This window comes from Vidua macroura, chromosome 12 (assembly GCF_024509145.1).
Source record: "Vidua macroura isolate BioBank_ID:100142 chromosome 12, ASM2450914v1, whole genome shotgun sequence".
Classification (NCBI taxonomy): domain Eukaryota; kingdom Metazoa; phylum Chordata; class Aves; order Passeriformes; family Viduidae; genus Vidua; species Vidua macroura.
Window position 1 is genome coordinate 9713072 of NC_071582.1, and position 24893 is coordinate 9737964.

The window sequence follows — 24893 nt, forward strand, 5'->3', positions numbered from 1 at the left end:
GACTCACCACTAGTTCTCTCCTTTTGGCCATATTATCTTGTCTTACCTTCCTAGCAATCACAGAGTCTTTATGGACACCCTGCTCCTGTGCCACCTCTGCTTCAGCAGTTGGCTACTGCTGCTGCCAATGAGCAGCACTGCTGGTTGGGGGGAACAGGGGAAGTGTGTATTCCACCAGCCTCATTTGGGGAGAGCAACATGAGTCCATCAGAGCTGAGCCAGGCTGTGTGGGGCAGCACAAGACTCTTGTTGCTGATGTTTCAGTATTCTGATAGTACTGGTCCCTGAAATTGTTAGTGTGATGTTGGCAACAGCAAGAAAGTGTTTCAAGATGCTTATCAGCATCTTACAGCAATATTTTGCAACTTCCCTTCCAGATGTTGATTACATTCCCTCTTTTTTTAGGTTATTTTTTTTTTCTTATATTTAATCCTAATTAGGATGATGATGGCGTGTTTGTTTTCAGGTGTTGACCATGAAGCCATCAGTACCAGCTGTGGCTGTGTGGGGGAGAAGAGCTCCCTCTCACAGCATCACTGCTGTGATGATCACAGATGACCAGCAGACCATCGTTACAGGGAGCCAAGAAGGACAAATATGTCTCTGGGATCTTTCATCAGACTTACAGGTTTGTGCACTGTGCAACAGTTTGCCAAATAGACTGGAGTTTTATCTTTTATTATTGGCAATAGGTTTATCCAGACTTGTGCTTATTGAGATGAATTTTTAAAGATAGTATGATATTTGTTATAGGAAACTCATGAAGCAGAAAGTGAAATGCACCTGTAAGCAACCTGTTATTTGCAGACTTTGGAGAATTTTTCAGATTAGCATGCCCAGTGGATTATAATTTGAGACTGTGCTCTGAGCAATGACAGCAAGTAAATATATACAATTACCATGATTCATATCTTGTGAATATTTTTTTCTTTTGTAAATCAATTGCTAAGCATGACCTGTCATTTAAAGAAAAAAATATTTATAAAACAAAATCTGTCTACCAAGATGGAGGCAGCATGATGAAATTTTTATTTTTAATATAACCAAGATGCAAATTACTGCTTTATTTCATATTTATTTTCCTCAGAATGGAGCAGAGTAAAACAGTTCCTGTTTTTTTTTTTTTTTATTCTGTGTTTCTAGAACTATATTTATATATTTTTTTTATATTTAGTTTCCCCATTTGGACTCAAACACAGTCTGAAAGTTTGCACTTTTATGAGGCTACCTTTTCCAGTTAAGACCTTTGCATGTAGTGATGATAATCAGGTTATTTAAACATGTGGTATGAAACACGTGCTTGAGAGCTTTATCAGTTTTTACTTCACTGTGCCACTTTTGGTGCAAGCTGTAGGGTGAAGGTCAGAGATGTCCTGCAGGTTGCCTGTTTTGTAACATTTGATGTTCCATACTTTCTTCAGAAGATGAATGTAGTGAATACAAAAACTTAGCTTTATGCAAACTGCATAAAAATTCTTCCACGTCATTCTGCATTCCAGAAACATGATGGAAGAACGTAAGAATATGAAGCAGCTTGACAATGATATATTGTAATATATAATTGTAAGTAATTATAAAAACACAAGTAATTATAAAAAAAAGTAATATTCTCTTGGTGTATGATGTCCTTAGTTTATACAGAAATTGTTTAAGATAAATCATTATATTATTCTCCTAGATTTCATCCAAAGAAATTCTCTTTGGCCATACTGCTTCTGTAACTTGTTTGGCAAAAGCAAGAGAGTTTGAGAAACAGCCATATGTAGTAAGTGCTGCTGAAAATGGGTAGGTAATTGAATATTCAATTATTCCTTTCTTAAATCATGAAATGTGTGTCAAGTGTAGGTCAGATTTTTGCATTTGCAGAAATGTTTCAATCTGCTTCCATGATAATAAAATGATAGCAGCTACTTAGGATAGTGACTACATTGTTAATATACAATGGTCCAACTAAGAGCTTCTCCAGTGGAGAACAGAAAGGTTTGGCAGATTCACATATCCACTTAATGGACAGAAAAAAGGAATTATTCAAAGGGGTTGGCTAGACCCTATTCAAAGGGAAATTCATGGGCTATTGGGGGGCATCAGCAATTCAACAGCATTTGAATATCATGGTGTTTTTCTGTTTCTTCCTGAGCTCAGTCTTGAGAACTGAACCAGTAAAACGGCTAATGTACTCTAATTTGGTTTATGGTTCCTCAGTCAGTATGTATGGAAACAGAATGGCCATGAATTAAAGGCATATGTGCTCCTTTTCTGTATTTAAATATGATGTGCTGTTCTGGAGAATATCCTTTCAGAGGGCCCTGATCTTGCAGCTTTTCTGCTATGTGTTTGTTATGACATAGCCTGTCACTTGAGTCAAAATACTTCCTGTGTTTCTGCTAGGTTACACTTAAGAATATTTGATAACCTTTTCAGCTGCAGTCTGAAGACCTGTTAGGATTTCATCTGTTGAAAACAGGGCTAGCTGCTTACTTCTTTTAAGGGCTTTCTTAAGCAATTTTGTCTTGCTGCTTAATTATATTCCTTTTTTTTTGGGGGGGGGGGGTGGTTCATCTTTTCTAATTAACAGGGCAGTGCTGTTAAAATGGCTTTCCATGAAGAGTAACTGTCATTTGTCCTTTAAGCTGTACCTCCCAGCACCTTAAGGCTACTGGTTTCTCACTGAGTAGCTTATTTATCCTTTCCAGCTGCTAGGATCCCTGGCAGAGTCTCTCATTCAATCATGAATATACTACAAAGGGGTAACCTGCAAAAAAACTATTTCAGGTTTGTTAATCTTGAAAGATTAGACAGCCTCACTGGACAGGTAGTGGTAAACATTACTGTTAATGTGCAGAGAGGGTGAGAAATCTACACAACCAGTTTTGTATTGCCCTTCTAAGTTCTATCCAAGGGTTCTGAGATGAAGCTGCTTTTCATCCCGGTTTGGACGTTCTGTTAGTGCAATACTGCTTTCAGATCATACTGGGAGCAAAGATATATTTCCAAAAAAACTGGGATGGGAAGTGTTAAGAAACAAATGAGGATATTGCATACCATACAGGGATGTTCACATCCTAAAGATTATAGCTCTGAAGGGATCATTAGACTTGTTTGGAATGTGTGTAGGTCGGACTGAATTGTCTTCTGGCCCCTTTAAATGCTCACTTTTACCAAATTGCTGCTGACTTCCCACCTGTATTACATAAGTGCAAAGCATCCATCCCTGATTCCTGTAAGGTTGCAACATGAAGTTGAGGTAATTACAAGTAGGAATCCTTGTCTTCAGGAGATGGAGAGTTTGCCAAAATACCTTTTCTAGCTTGTGAATAATTCACTTCTGCCATTTTCAAGCTTCTATCTCCTTGTAGTAAGGATGGAAGAAATCTTATGGAAGAGGATTCTATGATCGTGTTCCCTGTTCCACTCCAGATTATTTTCAGAGTTTCTATAACTGACTAATCCCAGAAGAATGAGCACTGAACATTATTTTTTGTACTTCTAATATGAAAGTTTGTAAATGAATCTCTAATGATTCATGAGTTCTCAGTGATGTCCTATGAGTGACAGACCTTTCCTACAGCATATGTTCTATGGAATGTGTGATATTGCTCACTTCTTATTAGTACACACAGTAAATTGATTGCATTATCCAGAAGCTGAAGTTATATTCTCACATTCTGGTCTCATTTGTGCATGTTTGCATGTTTGTGATACGTGTATCACAGTAATGTAGCTAAAGCAGTAAAGTTCTGATATAAACAAAGAGAAAAGCACTGCTCTGAAATATTTAACAGTGTAAAGCTTTCACTTTAGTTCTGACTTTGGATCTACAACTTTGATCCTGCTATTGCTCAGCTGAAAAATATTAAGAAATAATGCTTTAAGTTTAGCATCAAATGGGAAAGTGGGTAAGTTAAAATCATTAAGTAGTATTTCTTATATAATAAAATACTCTCCCCAGTGTATTCTTTAAGTCTTGATACAGAAAATTTCTTACAATGTAATGTCAGAAATAATGACATTAATGTTTCAGTTCTGGAAGTAATGTTTATTTTTTTAATGAAATCTAAAAGCATCAAAGTTTAACATTCCGTTGCTGAGCTATGATAAGGTATACAGCCTTATTTACAACATTTAATTTGATTGTCTCTTGTAATCCAGTCCCACTGCATGTTGAATAATGTATAGATAAGGAAGGTGTGCCAAAGTCTCTCTCAAACAACCTTAAATGTGTCCAAGTGCAGCTGTAGTGTTGCACAGGTACTCAGGTGGTTGAGTGTGTTGAGAGCAGATTTTGGGAACAGCCTCATGATGGCACTGTTTCTTCTTAACAAACGTTGTTCCTCAAGAACTGAAGTCTGATGTGGGAGGAGATGCATGATGCTTTCCGAAACGTGTGGTTTAAGTTCAGTGAAATGAATCATTTTCAGGAGGATGTAGTTGCAGTGACAGATAGTTACAGTGACATGTTGACGAGCTGTAATGGCAGTATGCCTGCAATTTGTTGTAGACCAGAGTTGGTCTTAAAGTCAGGTTGGTTGCAAGGCAGCAGGGTGTAATTACCAAAACAAAAAGAAACAGATACTGTATGTCATCCCCTGCTAATGACTACATTTTCTTACCCAGCAATCTGTAACAAAAAGCTTTATAAATGACTGGACTGCACTTAAATACAGCACTAAAGAAAAACTTGGTGGCACAAAATTATTCCAGCCAATTGAGTGGAAATGACAGAGAATAATACGAAGTTATCTTTGGCAGGGAGATGTGTGTTTGGAATGTCACTAGTGGACAGTGCATTGAGAACGCAAAGCTTCCTTATAGGCATACAGCAATCCATGTAAGTATAGCAGCTTTTCATGGGGTCTCCGTTCATTACAAGAGTTTTGCTTTATTAACATGATATTTTTCAGAAACAGTTTTAAATGTATGGCTTGTAACATAGGAGAAAAGACCCTATCACAGTATAAGTAGTTTTTATATCTTTTTTCAGTTTCTTTTTTCCTAAGAAAAGAATTGAGACTTTTACTTTTCTCTGCATTCCTTAATCAAATCAGACTGATTATTTTTGAGCTGCAAATATTTGAAATGCAGTATTGATTAACTTACTGTTTGTGTATTAGGTAGCCAAGTGAAATGGTCTTAATCTTTGCTCTTGTCTTGTTAAAATTGCATGGAAGCTTCAAGTTTGATGTTGACTTTTTCATGACATTTTAGAAGTACAAGTAATCTGGCCAAACATTGTGAGACAGTCTGCTGAAAGACTTATTTTTAAGCTTTTGAATGGTTTTGGTGCGGAACTCATGACCTCTAAGAGAGTTCACCTGATTTTCAAAAATACACTTTCATTCACTGCAGAACTGTAGGACAAATCCCTTATTGTCAGAGACTTTCAATATTGCTTCAGATAGTTTTGTGTGTCTGGTTGAAACTGTATCCAGGTAAAAGAAGTATCTAGATTTTGGAGTGTGGGAGAGTTTGAAATACACATGTGAGTGAGATTGAGGGGCCCAACATCTATTAGTTTGATTCTGGGATGTGGCTTTTTTCTGGATATCTTCGTGGAGGAGAAGCTCAGGGTTCCTGTGTTAGTTAAAATGCTGGTTTTCTTCAGTGAGGAAGTCGAAGATGGAACTAAGGCTCCAAATGATGGGTATCTGAGCCTTCATGTAACACCAAAGCACAGCCAATTTGGAAACCAAAATTTTTAAAGCTTCCAGAAGAAAGTGTTTTTCCTGACACTACTTTGATTGATATGAGGAGTTCAAATACGGTTGTTAATTGTAAAGGGAAGAGGAAAACCCTTGGATATATTGTCAACAAAAATGATGGAAGATTAACTTCTTAATTTTTTTACAGATATATATGTGTATAAGGACATAAATTAAGAATTATTCTGCAATTTTATTGTGCATATGCTTAAAGCATATAGATTCCTTAAATGGATGTATGTACACAAACAAAGCCATACTTAAATGATAATTTAAGGAGCAATATGACTTGCTAGTACTAGGTTCTAGTACTTAATTAGATTTTAATAGATGAAATTACCGACAAGTTCTGCAGGGAAGTAGGCAAATCTGGTCTAGTTGATTAGCTGACAATCTGTACTTTTTTTTTGTGAGGATCAGAGAGAATATTCATTCTTGCCTTTCAAATAAGTGTAGCAAATACTTGGAGAAAATAGGTAGTTCCTCTCTATTAGAAGTGAGCTAAACCTAATTGTGGCTAGTAATATTTGTTTAATAACTTAGGCAAGACAGTTGAAGGAAAATAGGAACATCTAACAGGAAAGCTTTCTTAGGGAAAAGTAGGTGTTGCTGGGAGGGGAAAGTCTTCTTAGAATGCAGCCTTCAGATACTATAATAAATTGTGGTTTTTTGTGTGTGTTTTTTGTTGTAGATTATTTTCTTGTTGTTCCATGGGGAATGGTTGCTTGTGCTGTAGTTGATGTTTGGTTTTAATTGAACTACTAACTTATCTGCTCTAGTAGGTTCCTTTTGTTCAGTGTGGATGATTTAGCTATGAATGGCAGATGTCAAGTAGTGCAAACTGAATATTTGCCATTTGAAATGAAATTTAACACCAGGGTCAACACTTAAACATTTGTGGATCTTAACAAGTGTGGAATTTTCTCAGAGGAATTACTGACTATAAAAATCCTGTATTTCAAGCCTAATTTAATGATAACAGTAATTGTAAATTCTAATAGTTTCTGCCTTATATTTTATTCATTATATCTGTAGTACTATTTATCCTATTTCCAGTTATTTTTACTACACACTTCAGTTAGTTTACTGAAAAAAAAAAGAGAATTATTATATAACCAAAACGGTACAGAAAGTTTGTAAATGAGGTGCAGTTTTTTTGGGTTGTCTGATACTTTTGTCTGACTAGATGATTGTTTCCTTTAAGATTAGTGTTAAATGTAAATCTGCTTTGAGGTGTCTGCTTATGCATTTATAGAAATTGTTTACAATTACAGCTAGAGATGCAATGCAGATGTCCTTGCACATATAAAACACCTAGCAAAAAAGAAATCCTCATAGTCACTCTGTGCTCTGTCTCTGTTCCTTTGCTTTGTCTGTTGGTTTTTTTTCCCTTTGTGATTGCTGAGAAAGAATCTTCTGAACAGTGGGTGTTTAATGTCAGAATGAAGAATATCCTATGGAGTATAAATCCTTCCTGGAGAGTAATCAGCAATTAATTATGAAAAATTTAATTATGAATATTCTGCATCTTTATCTGATTCTTCCTTTTCATATAACTGTTGATGACAGGAGCTTTATGAAATGTTTGGAGAGGGGCCTCTCAGAGAAACAAGTCTCAAACTCCTTAGCAATTTATAGGCAAAATTAACACCTGGCTTTCTTCCAAAAATTACAAAAATCCTAATATTTAGGAGGGACAGGTGCTGCTTTCAGGCTGAAGCACCTTTTACTAAGCTGTGTGCCTTGCTAGTGTCACTAGCAATATTGGGTATGGTTTCACATATGCCTTAGATTTTTTTTTTAGTGATGCTACAAATGTTGATTATGACATGTTCAGTGTGAAAAATCTTCATGCCATTTGTGTATCTGTGTGCTGACTCTCTGCTTTCCACTTGGACAGTATTACCATTGCTCATTCCGAATGACAGGTGAAGGCTGGCTTCTTTGTTGTGGAGAATATCAAGATGTTCTAATTATTGATGCTAAAACTTTGGGTGTTCTTCACACTTTATCATCATCTCAGTCTTCTGACTGGATAAATTGTATGTGTATTGTACACTCTGCAAGAATTCAAGGTATATGTTTTACATGTATTTATATTGGTAAATCAAATTGTGATAAAATATTTCTATATAGATGGTATGTTCCTGCTTGATTTGATATTAATTTGTTTCACAGAGCTGTTATGTAGAAGAAGTTAAGGTTTCATTGATAGCACAAGAGGTGTTTTTAAGGCTCCTCTTTTATTTAATATGCTTTTAGAGAAAAAAGCATGTTCTATACTGGCTGTAAGCTCTTGGATTTAAGTATAAATAAGTTTTGTAATATTGGGTAAATTAAAGGCACAATACCACAGTTCTGTGCCTTCTGTTAATACATTAGTCACTGCTTGTTTACATGTTTTGTATTTCTGTATATAATTTAATTTTTTTGTGTAAAACTGATATTTCACATAAGCAGTGTCCTGAAGAATCCTTGTTTTAGTGCTGAATAGAAAGGGCCTGTTTATACTTGGCTTCAAGTTGACTATCTCACTGTTAACTTTTCACAGAAGACTCTTTAGTTGCAGTGTCTGTAGCTGGAGTTCTCAAAGTATGGGACCTGTCTTCATCTCTGAATAGTATTCAGGTCAGTGTTAACATGAATGTTCTCAAGTAAAGGCTACATTGAAGCAGAATATGAATGAATTTACATCTTCTGGATGTGTATTAAATAGATTGTATTACTTTTGTTAGAAAATTCTGAAAACACACCTTCATGGCATTATTTAAAATTGGGCCATTGGACAGCTCTTGCCTTGACAACTGTGCTATCTTTTGGCCAGGCTTCTTGTCTTTTCATATTCCAGGGTGTTTAAGCTGCAGTGCTTTCCTGCTATCCTGATAATGTCTTTGAGCCCCTTCACTCTGTCCTTTAAACTCAAAGCCCTTCAATATTGGCCTTTGTACTCCCTCTTCACCCTTGTTACTCTCTTCAAAACGGTCCTTTAGATTTTGTTTTCCTCGGTCTGCTTTTCACAATGCTATCTTCACTTGGAAAAGACTCTTGCTGTGTCAAGTGTCCTATTTTTCCATCTTCAAACTCGCTCTTTTTTAGGTTAATATTCTCAGCATCTGTCACCTTCCATGAACAGGTGTTAGAATTGTGATGCAATTTTTGTGTTTTAGTTATGCTCTAAAAGCTAGATTCACAAAGGGACTTCAACAGTGAGACAGAAATGGCAAAATATCAACAGACTTCTCTGAACGTTGGTAACTCATTGCTGCCTGGCTGGACAGGCCAGGGTGTGGGCCACACTACTTGTTCATGGGTAGAATCAGGCCCCTGAGGAGAATGCCACATTTGATACCATCCTGGTGTTTTTGATTTATCTGTGGTGTTTTGGAGTGGGTGCATCTTTTTGACATTCCTAGAGCAAACCCCACTGCTGTGTTGTGAAAATTCTGAGGATTCTAACAACTGATTACAGATGTCAGAGGAACATATGGTGTGGTGCAGTCTTTTTACTGCCTGAGGGCACCTTTTGTGGAGGGACTGTTGCAAAGTTTGTAACAATCCAGCTAAATTCTAAAAAGCAGCATTTTAATAAATATTGTTGGATTTACTTGGAATTAACTGAAGCTGCAAGATCTTGTAAGAAAATGGCTTTCAGTTTTATAGCCACTCTCTTCTCTGAGAAGTTTTGAGATTGTTGGTATCTTAAACAGAAAAAAAAATCCATTTTAAGTGATTAAATCAATAATTGATAAATATAATTCCAATAGAATAATTTTGAATGTGATGACTTTAATATGTCTGATATTCCCACAAAAATGTGCAAATACATACATTGTTTTTAACAGTACAAAGCAATACAAAGCTAAGAAAATGAATTAATTTTGCACTACCTTTAAAGGTGTTAAGAGCAAACAAGACATATGGCAACACCACCATCTCACTGTCCTGGTTGCAACAAGAATGAGTGGGAAAGTAAAATATTCATCAGCTTTTCTGAGTCTGATCCTCTGTTTTATAGGTGTTGTAGCTATTTTTTCACTGAAGAATACCTAGCAGATACTCCCTGCCTTTGGTCCTTCTCCACGTTCATTAGCATTTTTTAAAGTGAGATCACAGTCTGAGCCACACTGAATGTTTACATTCTTCGGTTTACATGTTAGTTGTGAACATGTTGTCTTTCTGTTGTTAATTATGAATTATGTATTGCTTTGAATTTTCAAATTTCAGTGAGTTGTTTCTATCCTAAAAGCTCAGATATCTGAAACAAATTGTATAGCTTTTTTCCCCTCTGTGCTGTAAAGGAGAAACAAAGTGTGTGCGAGAAGGAATCAAAATCTCTGGACTGTATAAACTGTCAAGCAGTAAGATTTTGTACTTACACAGAAAGGCTCCTTCTTATTGTGTCCTCCATGTGCTGGCAGGTACGTTATTGAGAATCGCACTTTCTTTTTAATGTTGTTCATTTTGAAAAGCTATTATGATTCTTACATGCAGATACTTGTTTTTCTCCTTAGGTTAAAGAAAGTGTTCACAAATTCAGATACAATTATGCCTGCAACACTTCTTGGCTTATCTTAACTGTGTGAAAGAGATGAAGCTTTTATTTTTTATGAATGTAATTCTGCTTTTAAAGTTTAACTCCAAATTGGCTGGATAGAAGGGGGATTTAAGTATTAGACAGTTTTAGAGCACTGAGTGCATTCCCCTCCACAGTGCATTTGAAAGGGAGACAAAGAATAAAAATCCCTGTTTAAGCATGACAGAAGTACTCACAGTTGGCAAGTCCTCGGTAGTTGAGGACCTTTGTTTGTTGATAGCAGCAGCAAAACTAAAGACTCCAGGCTATATTGCTTTTTCTTGAAGCTATAATAAATTAACTAAAATTTAAATGAATAACAGTTTTAGAGGAAACATAATGTATTTAAACTGAAATTTATTGTAAAAAAAAAAAAATCTGTATTTTTCTTTTCCAGTGCTACAAAATTTCTCTTACACTAATCACTCAGATTTATTTTAACATGTATACCTGATTCCAACATCTCTGTGGGTACAGGAATGAGTCAAAAAATTTCCCGTATATCTGGATCAACTTCAAATAATGTAGGCTATCTTTGAGATGCCTCTTGGTCTACCTAAATTCTATACGAAAGCATTTATAGAGGAAGTTCATGTGTAGAATGGATTTTCCACTTTTCATGGAAAAATATCTGTAACATGCATTGTTTTCTATTAATTTCTATAATATAAGACCCTAGTGCTACCTTTTGGGTGTTCTTTTTTTAACTGTCAGTTTCTTTAATTTTGAACAGTATGGTTTGACTATGACTTTGCAGTAGTTTGTTATTTTCAAAATGTGTTAGGCTTTAAAAATAGTTGCTCAACTCTGAAGAGTGGAACTCATGTTCTACTTCCTGATTCAGTGCCCAAACCCAGTTTAGATTTATGAATTTGCCAATACTCTTTGTTTATATTTTGTTGTTTTTCTGAACTTAGGTCTATGATTATTGTGATTTCTCCTTGCTTTGTACTGAATTCTGTAAGAGTGGTCAGTGCTTTGCTGGTGGGGAAGTGCTGGCAGCTTACAGACTTATCATCTGGACAGAAGATGGCCACAGTTACATCTACCAGCTGCTAAACAGGTGGGCTCAGATGGGAAATTCACACAAAAAGTTCAGGTACAAGATGAACTTTGGGAGGGTTACTATGGAAAATCTCTGCATGTTGCAAATGATCAAAAACCAGAACAAAACCTCTTTGGCACTCAAAGATTTACCCTGAGTTTGACAGCCCTCAGTCTTTGTTTGACACAGCAGGGGACATAGGAATAAGATTAGCCATGTAGAACTTGGGCAGCTGGTGCAGTGATTTCAAAAAGTCTCCTGTAATTACTTATTTGGTTACCTTTAATTGAACTTGGGAATCTTGGATGTTACTGTTCTGGTTTCTAAAAAATGACTTTCTAAAGCTTGTAAGTTTAAAATTTCTTGTTTAATTATACAGTGGCCTTTCTAAAAGCATGTACCCTGCTGATGGGAAGGCGCTGAAGGAAACAGTTTATGCTCATTTACTCAGCTTTACTGGTATGAAGGAAAATAAGGTAAATTCATAAGGGTTTGAAAGTTTATTTATTGTCTGTTTGCAATAACCTGAATAATCCCAGAAGAACTTATAAATTCATCAACAGATTTAATTGTTCTATAAAAACAAGGAGTAACATTTATTCCTTCATTTTAAAATTGTTAATTACAAACTTGAAGAGGCTCATAATGTATTTTGTCTGATTTTTGGCTATATTTAGTTTTTTTCCGCAGTGGAAAAATGCCTTTATCTTCAGTTCCAGGTAGACTGGTTCTTGTTTATTTTCTCTAATTTTGGCAAAAAGAAAAATATTTTTTAACAAAGATGTGGTCTAAAATATTTTTAGAAGCTTCTACTTTCAAATCTGTAAAAACTACTAATAATAAAATCTCCCAACAAATACAACCATGCCATAAAACCAAAATCAAAAAAGGCAACCCATGAGCAAAATGTAAGCAAGTTACTTAGTTCTTGTTTTATGAATGTATGCATGTTTCAGTGTAACTATATAAATAGGTTGTGTATCCACCTGAAAGTGAAGGGGTCTGAATCTGTGGCATTTTATCCAGAATACTACTGGCTTGCACCTTCAGAGGCATAATCACATGCAGAACTTTGTTGCACTGTGAGCAGATTGATATACCCAGAGTGCATAAAATGAGACACATATGACTCTCTTCAGAACTGTGGTCTTGGCTTGAAGAAGCCTCTAATGTTAAGAAAAGAGGAAGCTGAAAAAGTAGCTGATCTCTATATTTTTGTTTGAGGATTTTTATTTAGCAGAGCATGTCACATGAATTTAAAACTTGATGTTACTGTGTAGATGGGTATCTCAAATGGACACAGCTGTGTTGGAAACCTACATCTTCACTCACTTTTTATGTTGTGCTTTTTGTGATCACAAATAAATAAGGATACCCAGATGATTGGAAAATAAGAAAATTCATTATAATTAGGAAGCCAGGGAATGGGGGACAGGAAAGATATGTGGTAGGCCTTCTTACGTGGGCAAAAAATGAACCGGAGCAAATAGAACGCATTTTTCTGTGTAGCTTTGGTTCTGTTTTTTTTTTTGCTAATGCTGATTGCTAATGCTGTTGTAATTGTTGGAAGATGTGGATTTAATTCCTGCCTGAAATTGCTTTGAGTGTGTGACAGCTCAAGCAGTTTGTTAAGCAGTTTCTGAAGATATGCAACAAAAACTTATTTTTATTTGTAGCTGACTAGAAACATTGCTAAATATATACCTGTGTGAGGTTTTCTAGCATTCTTTCTGTTAACAAATATAGGCTTTTAAAAGCATGTTTGTTGCATAATCCTGTGAAGCCTGACAGATTTAATTTTAAGTTGAAGGGAAATAAGCCATTCAGCTTTTTCCCAAATGCTGTGATCTAAAAATCAGATAGGATAACTGCTGAAGGATGCCAAAAGGTCAGGAAAGGTGAGGGAAAAGAAATAGCCAAAACACATGGCTTAGCAAATAATAAGGTTACAGTGCTGGTGCAGAGTTCACATATGCTTCCCCCCAAATACATGCTTTTTAAAAAATGACGACTTGCTCTTTTTTAATATTTCTGCTTTAATACTTGCCTTACTGCCTGAATAGTTTTTATAATAGATGTGTGAGACAGCCAAGTCCTGTGTGATGATCTGTTTTGAACTCCATTTTGGGACTATAAACCAAACCATTTTACAGCACAGCTAATTATTTTGGAACTTATTCTCAAACTTCAATGTTTTAAATAAGTATATCTAACATATGAGGTAATTGTAGAGGGTAATAAGCTTTCTCCTAAGCCTCTTTTTTTTTCTAGAGTAAACAACCCCAACTCCCTCAGCTGCACTCCACCAGAATTGTGCTCCACACCCTTCAGCATCTTCATTGCTCTTTGGAAATGCTCCACTACCTCATGACTGAATGGTGGTGTTATAGGCTATTACCTGTGTAAAAGCATAATTATTACTTTTCATTATTTGTAGTCATGCAAGCTGTGATGACTGAAGCTTTAATGAATTTTTTTTTTGATGCAAAGATTATCAGTATTTCACTGCATTGTTTTCTCAGCCTGACCTTGGTCCTTATGGTGGTCAAACTATAAAACAGGGAGAATTCCCAGTCTACTTTTCCATTTAGGATGTAAGTTTAGCCAAAGCAGAGGTGATCCTTGAGAGATTTGTATCAGGGAGAGTAGACTTGGTCTGAGCAGGATTTAGTGGTGAAAAGGAATCAACCGTGGTTTGTTCTGTATTTTTACAGCTTTTTATAAAAAAAAAAAACTCCTTCACATTTGGAATTAATTATTACATAATTTTATCCATTTTCTTTCCGAATATTGACTTACTGTTGTTTTTGACAGAGTCTTCCTTTTGTCATGGGCTTTGTGAATGAAAGAAAGGAGCCTTTCTACAAGGTTCTTTTTTCTGGTGAAGCTTCAGGACGAATCACTTTGTGGCATGTTCCTGATGTTCCTGTGTCAACGTTTGATGGATCTCCAAAAGGTTTGGCACTTTACTACCATATTTTTCATTATGTCTTGGAGTCAATTTTCATGAAAATCAAAATTCTCATAAAGTTTAAGAAAGCGATGCTCATTTATTCATTGCGTGGTGATTGCTTGTAGTTAGAAGGAGTAGTAACTGGTGCCTTTTCAACCCTAGACTGCAGAAAGGATAAGTAAAGGGAAGTGATCAAGAGATGGAAAGGTGTATTTTGTTTAGTTTGACTTTTTATATTTTGCTTTGCATAAACAAAAAAATTCTCTCTTGCCCTACCCTCTAGAGATCCCAATTACAACCATGTGGACTCTTCAGGATAATTTTGATAAACATCATTCCATGTCAGAGGGCATTATTGATCAACTTTGTGAATCTGAAGATGGATTTGGAAGTGCAGTTGTCAGTTCCTCTGTGTACATACCTGCTCTTGATAAGCTTGTATGTGGATGTGAAAATGGGAAAATTTTTGTAACATTAGGTTTAGAAACTGCAAGAGCAAGACTTTTAGAAAACATATCTTTTCTTAAAGGTAAGTTTTAACAATTTGTTCAGATTCATCTCAGTCAAGCACAGAAGACTTCATATTTCTGGCATCACTTCCAGTGATCCTTGTAAAAATTCTCTGTAAAGTAGGGCTGGCAGTCAGGAATGGAATGAGGAAAATGGAAGATTATGATGATCTTTCTCCTCCAATAGCTGATCTATTGGCTTAGTACAACCAAGGTGCTTTCCAGTAGTAGGAATCTGGGAATGGCTGTGGGATTGGATGTCCCCTAGAAGTGAGAAATGTGGCATGTCACTGTATTGGCAGTTTTCTATTTCATTTGCTCTCTAAAAGATCATTCCACTGAAGGGAACATAAAGGGTACCTCTCACTAGTGAAGCTCATAGTGCAGACCTTTGTTCTCCCTTTTAGGAACAGGTCCAAAATTCTTTGACATCATGTAAAGGCTGGTTATATTTATCCTGACTTTCAGGAAATGTGCTGTAAAATATGGAACTCCTATTCTTAAAGAGCAAAAATAATGTGTCATCTTGTTTCAGATAATCTACCTTATAAGGTTCTGAATGGGCACAGTAGCAGAGTCACTTGCTTGCTTTATCCACATGACAAATCAGTAAGATTTGATCCAAGCTGGCTGTTATCAGGGGGCCAGGATTCTGTTGTGATCTGCTGGGATATATTTACTGGAGGCATCCTACAGCAGTTTAATCTGCAGTCTGGTGCAGTGACAGAGCTTTTGAGATCCCCAGAACCCTACAGAGTAAGTAAATGCATAATAAATGATGTCTCAAAAAAAAAAAAAAAACAAACCTCTGTATACCTATCTCTGTGTGTGTTTATATTTATATACAAGAGAAAATAAAACACTGTCTGGCAATACTTTAGACCATACCACTTTACTCTTCATTTACCTTCTCTTAATTGTTGTCGCTGAAAGTTGCTTTTAATTGCAGGGAGTTGAGTTTTTAAGTTTGTGACATATCAAATTGAACATTCTATTCTCATTAACATTTTAATAACAAATAACATTCTATTCACCAGTTTTATTATCATGATTGACTTATAAGTCAATCTGATTAACTCTGCCTCCTGAAATTTAAAAAACTTACTTACTGAGGCTAGGAGCTTGAACATAGTGTTTTAATCTTGTCTGTGGGTCTAAAATATATATACTTCATTTTGGTTCCTGAGACATCTTTGGTCCTTTGTGTGTATGTTTTTACATTTTATGGTATTTAGAATAATTTAAAGTCGTGTTCTAATTGAATTTTGAAGTTAAATTTAGGTGAAAATTTACCGTACTGAATGTTCTATATAACTTTTGAACATTGTATTCTGTGGTGCTGGGATTTCCATTTTTCCATTAGAAAGCCTGCAAAGACAGATTTGATACTTATGAATGACTCACAGTTCACTTACATGCCAAAATAAAGTGGTCAAAAATTATTTGCAATAAAAAAGTTTTTAATATGTGTAAGGTTCCTTTTCATCTTTATTCTGAAAACAGAGTAGGATTTAATGCCTGCCTGGCTTGTGTTTGTGTTGTTTAAAGAGCTGAATTGTTCTGTGGGGGAATTCCTCTGTGTGTCACCAAAAATTACTTGCAGGTAGGGAAGGTTTTGCAGTATCAGATCCATACAGTATGAAATGAATTTAACTTAGGGGTTTTTTTTGTTAGAAATACCTTACCATTGGCTTTTTAGACCTGACATAATTTTATATCACATGAACACTAGTTTGTAATTGTTAAGGTAATTTTTTAATACTTTCTCTTCTAGAAAAACTGCTACTGTTTAATTGGTTATATAATCACAGCTTTGATATGCTAAATACTATGACTAAATGGAATTTAAATTATTATAGTTAAAATACTGAAAAAACAAAGATGAAGGTATGTTTTCCTGTCAAGAAATGAGTTGTATAGCCAACCTGCTGAAAACAAGTTGAAGATGTTGGCTGACATAAAACATAATTTTCTAAAATGAATATGTTCTGGGAAGGAAATCACTGGAATACTCTTACTAGGCCAGGCAAAATGATGTGGTTTTGAATGTGGTTACAGTGTTGAAACTGGAGTTTTCTGTTTTGCAGGTAAAAGACCAGAGTATAGTATGCTGTGTGTGCAGTGACCACTCAGTAGCAATTCTGCACCTCCAGAAGAGACAATGTCTCTTACATGCCAGAAAGCATCTGTTTCCTGTGAAGAAGATAAAATTTGACCCTCTTGAGAATGTGCTAATTGTTGGATGTGAAGACAATTCAGTTTATATTTGGGAAATTGAAACAGGTAATAACACAAAGGGGTCATCCTATTTGTTTCAATGTTTTGCTCACTTTCCTGAAGGTTTGTCTGCCACATGGTGTTATTTATAAAAGGCCAAAACATTAGTAGAAGTAGTAACACATTGATTATATGAATGGGAGTTTTTCAATGTTTATACAAGCAATAAAAAAAGAAAATTTTCTTACAGTTCAAGGTATGCCACTAGTAAAATAGAATGGCATAAGTCCCATCCTGATAATCAGAAGTTTAGCTGACATGGCAGTGAATTGAGTAGAATACTCCTGGGACCTATAAATAAAAATCACACTTATTAAAAAGACTGATGTTTTCGGTCTAAACTGTCACAAGTTGGAGCACAAAGTTATGCTTTCTTTCAAAAAATCATGATCTGAGATCTTTTGATGCAATTGATAATCAGTTAATAGTGGAAAATAATTGCAAAGCTCATAACCGTGTAGTCAGCAAAACTAAAGGTGAATGTTTTCAGGTTAAACTGTAGATTCCCAGGTGATTTGATAATGCAATGTTGATTCATGTGGGTAATAAATGTACTTCTTTGAGCTTGGACAGACAGGACTATTAGGGGTTATAATGGTATTAGACACTACGAGTGTCTAGGCAATTCAGAGCTGTGTGTCCTGAGAACAGGAAGGTGCATTGAGTCCAGAGCCACTGAAACGCACAGCATGTTAAAACTGTATCAAAACCCAATTTTACTAACTGAGCCCTGAGATCACAATTTGTTTTACAGGTTATTACAACACACTATCTACACTGTTTGCTTTAGACAAAACAGGAAAAATCAGAGTATATTTGAACTGTCCCTCCTTTACTCATAAAGCCATTGCCTGTTTCAAGATTAAAGAGGAAATAAAACTGATACCACTGCTCATGCATATTACATATTCAGACAGGGTACAGATAGCTAAAAGTGTGTCTTTTGTTACGAGTATCACAGAAGAATGAGTGCCACAGTCACTATCTCACACAGGAAAAGATGCTGTTATTTGCTTTACAGTAGCAATTAACAAGTCTTTTTTGTTGTGGCTCCTGTTATGCATTGCTGACTAAAAGATGCCATCTAGGGTCAATACCTGAGAAAGCCTAGTAGGATATACTGTAGTTGCTTTAATGTTGAATTACATCTGTATTGCAGCAGAACACAAGAGGTCATGGCGTTGATCCTTGAAATTGGCCTGACCTAGATCAAGAGCTATGTAGATACTTCAGTGGCACTCAGGCAGACAAAGCATTGTTCAGATGTGTGACAGAGATGCCACAGCATTACTGAGGCACCTCTGCAGGAGCACAGCACCTTTTATTAGGATTTCATCTATTGGCAAATAAATGCGCAACCAAGCATAGTCCCACTTGCCTACAGAGTTACCTCTGAACATGTTGCCTAACTCAGTTAAATAGGATAAAATCTGAGTGGTAGCCTTGCGCATGAGTTCTGTTATGGGAAGGGACATAAGATAGCTTTTATTGCTTCTACAGTTAAAAAGTGTTTATATTTCTTCTGGCTATGCAGTTAGCTTCATGACTTAGGCTTTGCCTCTAAGTCAAAGTCAGTGGAGTACTGTGTCAGACTCATATATCACTGATTGCAGTTAAAAAAACGAATCTGAACAGTGTTCCTGTGCAAAAGGTAATGGATAGCTGGGAAAACAACCAGTCTGTTTACAATTTCAGGCTGTGGATTAAAAAACTTCTAATGAATATTTCAGTATTTACACTGATGTAGAGTCAGCAATAATTCTGTGTTATTGTTGTATCTGTATTGTTGAGTTTGACAGGTGACTTTAGAAAAGTTTAGCGGCTTAGTACCACTTTGACTCTAGAATGGTTCTTCCATCAGGTAATTAATAGGGTGACCCCTAGAGCAGATGGAAGATTTCATTGTGCATAATGGTTCATTGTCCAGTTTCCTGTGACAGAGGTTGACACACTTTTACAGAAAGCATTCTAAAGGACTTAAAAATGTTTGTCTCAACAGGCTTTCATAATTATCACTTTATGAGGCAGAGGAAACTTTGTGTCCTAGATTAAATTCTAAACCAGTGCTACTTCGTATACAACTTGTACTCTCATGAGATTTATAAAGATGACCTTATTTTACATGATCACTGGGAAGATTTCTGAGTACAGTTGTCTACATATGTCCTAAATAAATAGCATTTCAGTGTAGCTTATGCTGAAGTATCAAATACTAGGAGTATAGTTGACTTTAAGTCTCAGACAGGTCTATATCTCTTCCCTACTGACTACAAGACAAGTCTAAAAAAGGTGGGGGATAAAAAGGAAGAAGATAACTGTCTGTTGCTCTTACAGGTCTAGAATTAGATATATTTATTTATATTGTTTATTCCCTTGATTTACAGAGCATAGTAAAATTATTCTAAGTTTAAATGTTATTTAAATGATATTGCACCTGCATGTGGCTAGTGATACCGAAAACAATACAGGGGCCATGAAATATCTGTGTAGTTTAATGTATTTTACCTACATTTTAATAGATGGATACAGCAACTTTCCATTACAGTGGAATATCTTTCCATGACAATGAATATTGATCTAATCATACATTTGGAATATTAATATAGTATGTGTACAGGATATTCTCCAAACTTGTGTGCTAGAAGACAAATATGAAAATCAATAACAAATTTTATTCTAATTAAAGTGCAGAATATTTCTTCCAATAGCCGCTACTCGAAAACCCCTTCAATAAGGAAATTAGCTGTTATCTGTATTGCTTTTACATTTTCCTAACCAGTTGCTATCTTTGCTTTTTTTACAAAAGTAAATATCATTACAATAAGATACAGTAATAAAAGAATCAAAGGATTTTTGCTTGCTGTGTAAAGCATATGGCAACATGTCTGCCAAGCTGTCTTTAGATCCAATGTGTGTTAAGAGTGAGGAATGAATGGGTGGGCTTTAAACAGCAATCCTCCTTGCTCAGAGTTAATAATCTTCATTTATCAGTGATAAATTGTTTTTCAATTTGTATGAGTTTAAAGTGAATTTATTCCTCGAAGTTAATAATACTTGCAGAATGAATCATTTACTAATTTGCTGTTACTTTATTTTGCCTTGCAAGCTTTGCTCTGTTTTGTTAAGGATATGTTTCGTTTGGGTTAAATATAGAATAACATCACTTAATAAAACTTGAATTTATTGTTCAGTTCTCATCCTGTGTATTTAGCTTTACACTGGCTATGTTGTGGTTTTTTCGTACTCCCCCAGGGAGTGCAAATTTTCAGAGCTATCTTACAAACTACTAGCTCCAACATGAAAAAAAAATTGAAACATATGCCTAAAAATATTTTTATGAAGTCATATCTCCTGAACAGCCAAAACTAACTCTGCTTACAGTCCTTATTAGAAAAGGTAAAAAATCATCAATAAATTATAGACAATAATGAAATATATAGTATTTTGTTTTATCCACACTATTCATGTATCACTTTCCCTATCTGTGCTCTACCTGAATCCTTTTCTGAATAGAATACTTTTCCTTGTATTTTGACAAGTATCTGAGTGCTTAGTAACAATAGTTCTGCCATTTTCTTTATAAGTGCAGAAGCGTTACAGTTGTCTTGGCTTCTAATGTCTGCATCTAAACAAACCAGAAATCCTAAGAATGAAAGTTTTTTTTACAGAATTATTCTGTGAACACTCTAGCTGGTATGTAATTTTAAACCCCCCATTTTTTGATGCATTGAGCATACGAGAGTGTGTACATAGAAGTACCTGCTACCTCAATTCAGAGGTTTTCTTTGCTCTTTCTACCTGTTTTTGCAAATGTAGCTTCAGGGTGATACTGATGTATTTATCTCAGGGTTTTTGGCAGAGGTGTAAGGAGACTGACTGTTTCATGTGGAATGGTTGTATGGACTTCTCCTGCTTAAGCAAGCAGGAAAAGCTACAGTGCTTTAAGCAATGCTAGCACTGTGGTGGGAGCAAGGCGTCAGCTTGGAGGTTCAGTTCACAGAAGGTGAATGTTCAGCTTTGAGTCCATCCTTTAAGGCATGAAGTTTTTCTGAAACACTTATGTTTCATGACTTTAACAAGAAGGATTAATGGCTTGAGACACTTCTGCTGAGAAAGGAAAAAAAATCATACCACCTTAAGATAGCTGTCAAGCATAGAAAAATTTACCTCAAGTGTTTAAAAGCTACACGGGTAGCAATAAAAGAAACCAGCCTTTTAATGAGTTTGTCAGCCCTGATAAAATATATAGTGTCTAACATTAGTCAAATCCATCTGTATGATCATAAAAAACTTTATGAAAACTAGAAAATACTCTGCAAGTAATTCTTGTTGTGTTAATGACACATCGATTAATTTAAATGTTGCATAAAACTTCTGCTGTTTCAGAAGTGCACCTGCCATAGAGAAAATGAAATTATTCTGCAGGGATGATGTTATGGATCAAGCCTTTGATTATGTAGTTATATATGCTCCAATATTTTTGTAATTGATGCCAACAGTGTGACTTCTAAACTCATAGTAAACAGCAAGTATCACATGAGTTGAACAGTGTGAGGGGTGGGGTTTGGGTTGTTTGGTTGGCCTTTTTTTCCCTAAGTAGACCTTTATTTAGTACGTCTAACAACTTTTCTCATCCCATATAGGTATTAGGGATTGAACTGTTTAGAAAGTTAAGGCTTAGATTTCATCAGGTGGCTGTGAGAAAATAAGCTGTAAAGTTAGAATGAAACTTAGAATTCTATCAAAATAAACTTGGTCATTACTTTAGTAAGATTTTTGCCTAGATAATTGCAGAACCAAGAATAATTACATTTTTGTGACTTTTTGTCCTTGTAAAATTTAGGGATTTACAGTCTCTTTTGATATCTTTTTCATTTTCCCTGTCTCTGCATTGTTCTCTTTTTCTCTTCAGGTCATTGGTCAGAATTAGATCTGAGTGGGTGATTGTGGCCTAACTGATAAATCCTGTAGTTGTGTTTCATCTGCTAGAGGCCACGATGTAGGGTCAAAGTCATAGCAGTCACTACCTTCTTGTTTCTTTTTTAATGAATTTTGCATAGCCTAAAGATCTGCAAATCTCAAAATCAGATTTAAAAATGAATATATATGCCTTGTGGAACTTAGCATTTGGGTTTGGGGTTTGTTTTTTTTTTGTTTGTTTGTTTGTTTTAATTTGTCAGTCTTAAGGTAAAACTTAACTAATGTTTTGCCTTTTTTTATTGTATCTTCTATTTTATATGTGTAAGCCTCGGGTCAGTCTGTAGCTTGTACTTGAATATTTCATAGCTCTGTAAATTTGAGTCATCGTTCAGTAAATACTTATTGATGTAGAATAATAAAGGGTAGTGAAGCTTGGGAAAGTCTGTCTCAAGGTAAAAAAAAAAAGGCAGTGTCATCTTCTCCCCAATTTGCAGAAGCTGAGGATACCTGACTCTTGTCAGTATACAAGAGTGTATATTTATATGCATGCATATGTACATTTATGTACTTTATGTATACTTAGTGGAACAGGTATGGAATTTAGCTGTATGTATCTGTTCCCTCCAGCTGTCAATTGATCTTAATTCTTACTATTAATAAATAGGATTTTATAAGTGTGTACATATATATTTATAAATAAGAAGTGTAACTGAAAACTGCTATGATCCAGTGCAATCAGAAGAGTGCATGCCAGGGTGGGGTTTCATTCCAGACACAAAGGGAGGGATTCTCATTCCATCTTTCAGTTTGTGATAAAGGAGTAGATGGAAACTACTTGCATATCTTCCAAGTTCAGAGCTGCCAAGTTAATATCTTCCATTCAGCCCAGTTTAGCACATTTATTGCGTCTTAACAATTCATTCAAAGGCTTATTGTCCTTAACTGTTTGGAATAGTTTAGATGGAGTCAGGGAGAGAACAGGGGAGTGTCCTTTCTTTTGGGGTCTTGTGCCTGCATCAGAAATCCTGAGGTAAGGACTGGCTGTATTGGGGAATTGCTCTTTTTACCCACATATATAAACTACCATTATAAATTTTATTTCAGTGGGTTTCTTTGTGTTGATGTTCATTGCTTTTTTTCAGCTGAAGGATATTGACAGTAGTTTGCTAATGCTCTTCTGAAAGTGTGTATTCTGAAGAATGTCAATAACACACAGAGTTGGACATGACAGAAATCTTCCAAATGCAAAAATGAGTAAGGAGGGTCTGCAAAGACACATCACAGGGCATCTCCATTTTTAATGTCATGCTTAAAGTAATATTCCTTTTAAAATATTATTAATTATTTTAATAGGCTGGACTTTGTGTAATCTATCCTATTTCTATTTGCTAGATGGCATTTACTTTTGTCTTTATATTGTTTGGAATAGATATTCTTAATGCAGTGTTTGTTCCATGTGTTTTGGGCCAATTGATATTGGAGTGGTAGTACTAGCAGTAAGGAGAAATTTTTCAAACAAAGTGCTTGCCAGCTGTCTTGGAGCAAGATTGTAGAATTGTAAAATTCAAGTATTTTTGTAGCAAGGAACACAAAATTTCTGTATGCCGTACTCTACCATCATAGAAGAAAGTGTGTTGGGAGGGTTTTTTTCAGGTGAAATAGGTATTTATAGAAGAGAAGATCTTAACAGAAAATAAACCAACTAACATTACAGATGGTACTTGTTCTGAATGCTGAGTTTTCTGTTTTGACTACTAGTAAAGAAAAGGATTTGTTCTCAACCACATGCTGTTTTTAAATAAAATCAATTCTGAAATAATTTCTCATTCACAGAGCACTGTTATGCTGTAAGAGTCATCTGAGTTACTAGGTCACCGCAACAGTGCAATATTGAGGATTTTCAATACTTTAGCTGTGACAGCAAACAGAGAGCACTGGAGCCTGATGATATGACAGGTCATGTGATGGCAGTGAATGCCTTGTCTTGAGGCAGGATGATATGCATGACCTCTCCAGTAAAAATGCATCCTTCAGTATGCAGAACCCAGAGAACTGTGTGGACAGCACTAGCACCAAGAGACACAATTTGTAGTACTTGGTCCACAGGAAGAATAAGATGTTGTAGCAGTCTCCAGCCAGTCACATCTGGTGGTCCAGAGCTGCCCAGGAGAGTGAAATACTCCACTCTTGTCTGTTCCTGAGACTTGGTTGCCATGGTCACAGCTTTAGAGAGATAAAGACTTTCTTTTCCTGTATTTTGTATGTATAGTAGGGGGTCATAGCAGTAGTGTTGCTGCTGTGTGGATACCCCTATCTTTTCCTGTTCATCCATTGTTATTTTATGCTCTTCAATCAAAATCCTTTAGGCTTATTTGTACTTAAATACTTCAGGTTTGAGAGTGAATCTTATTTCTGTCCTCTTTTCTGTACTCTCATCTACAAGCTTTCTTTTCTTACTCTTTATTTTTATTTTCCTTTAAGCATATTCCTAACAAATAACAGTTTTTGAACAATAACCACCCTGCCCCAGTATTATTTTACCTGTTTGCAGTAGTCAGAAAGTCTTTGTCATATATACAGGTTTCTAAATCCTTTTCCCTCATCTTTCCTGTTTGTTTCTCAGATGTATTCAGGCATCACAGACTATAGGTCTCTTCCTTTATTTTGTTTCTGCTGACTATTTGCTCTGTAAATGAGTATTTTGGGCTATTCAGAAGAGTAAAGTTTAGCATATAATATAAATAATATTTATATACTATAAATATAAACACTTTCAGGATCATGCATTTTCCTATGCACTTTGTGCCATTTTATTGCAGTACCAGCTGTACACAAAATTTGTACATACAGATGTTCATAATAGGGAACAGGATTGGGTAGTATATGCAAGAAAGGATGGGGTTTTTTTTAAGAAACT

The 24893-nt window shown here is 35.5% G+C and overlaps 1 protein-coding gene across 1 annotated transcript in view; it reads left to right on the top strand.

Moving 5' to 3' along the window:
* The first annotated feature begins 475 nt into the window (after positions 1-475).
* WDR72 (WD repeat domain 72) overlaps positions 476-24893 on the top strand; it is a 91760-nt gene continuing 67342 nt past the window's right edge. The window contains exons 1-12 of the mRNA XM_053988418.1: positions 476-628; positions 1679-1785; positions 4750-4828; positions 7600-7774; positions 8251-8327; positions 9998-10117; positions 11190-11335; positions 11697-11797; positions 14130-14273; positions 14554-14799; positions 15315-15535; positions 16867-17062. Of these exons, the coding sequence (XP_053844393.1) occupies positions 476-628; positions 1679-1785; positions 4750-4828; positions 7600-7774; positions 8251-8327; positions 9998-10117; positions 11190-11335; positions 11697-11797; positions 14130-14273; positions 14554-14799; positions 15315-15535; positions 16867-17062 (1765 nt within the window). The remainder of the gene's footprint in view (positions 629-1678; positions 1786-4749; positions 4829-7599; positions 7775-8250; positions 8328-9997; positions 10118-11189; positions 11336-11696; positions 11798-14129; positions 14274-14553; positions 14800-15314; positions 15536-16866; positions 17063-24893) is intronic.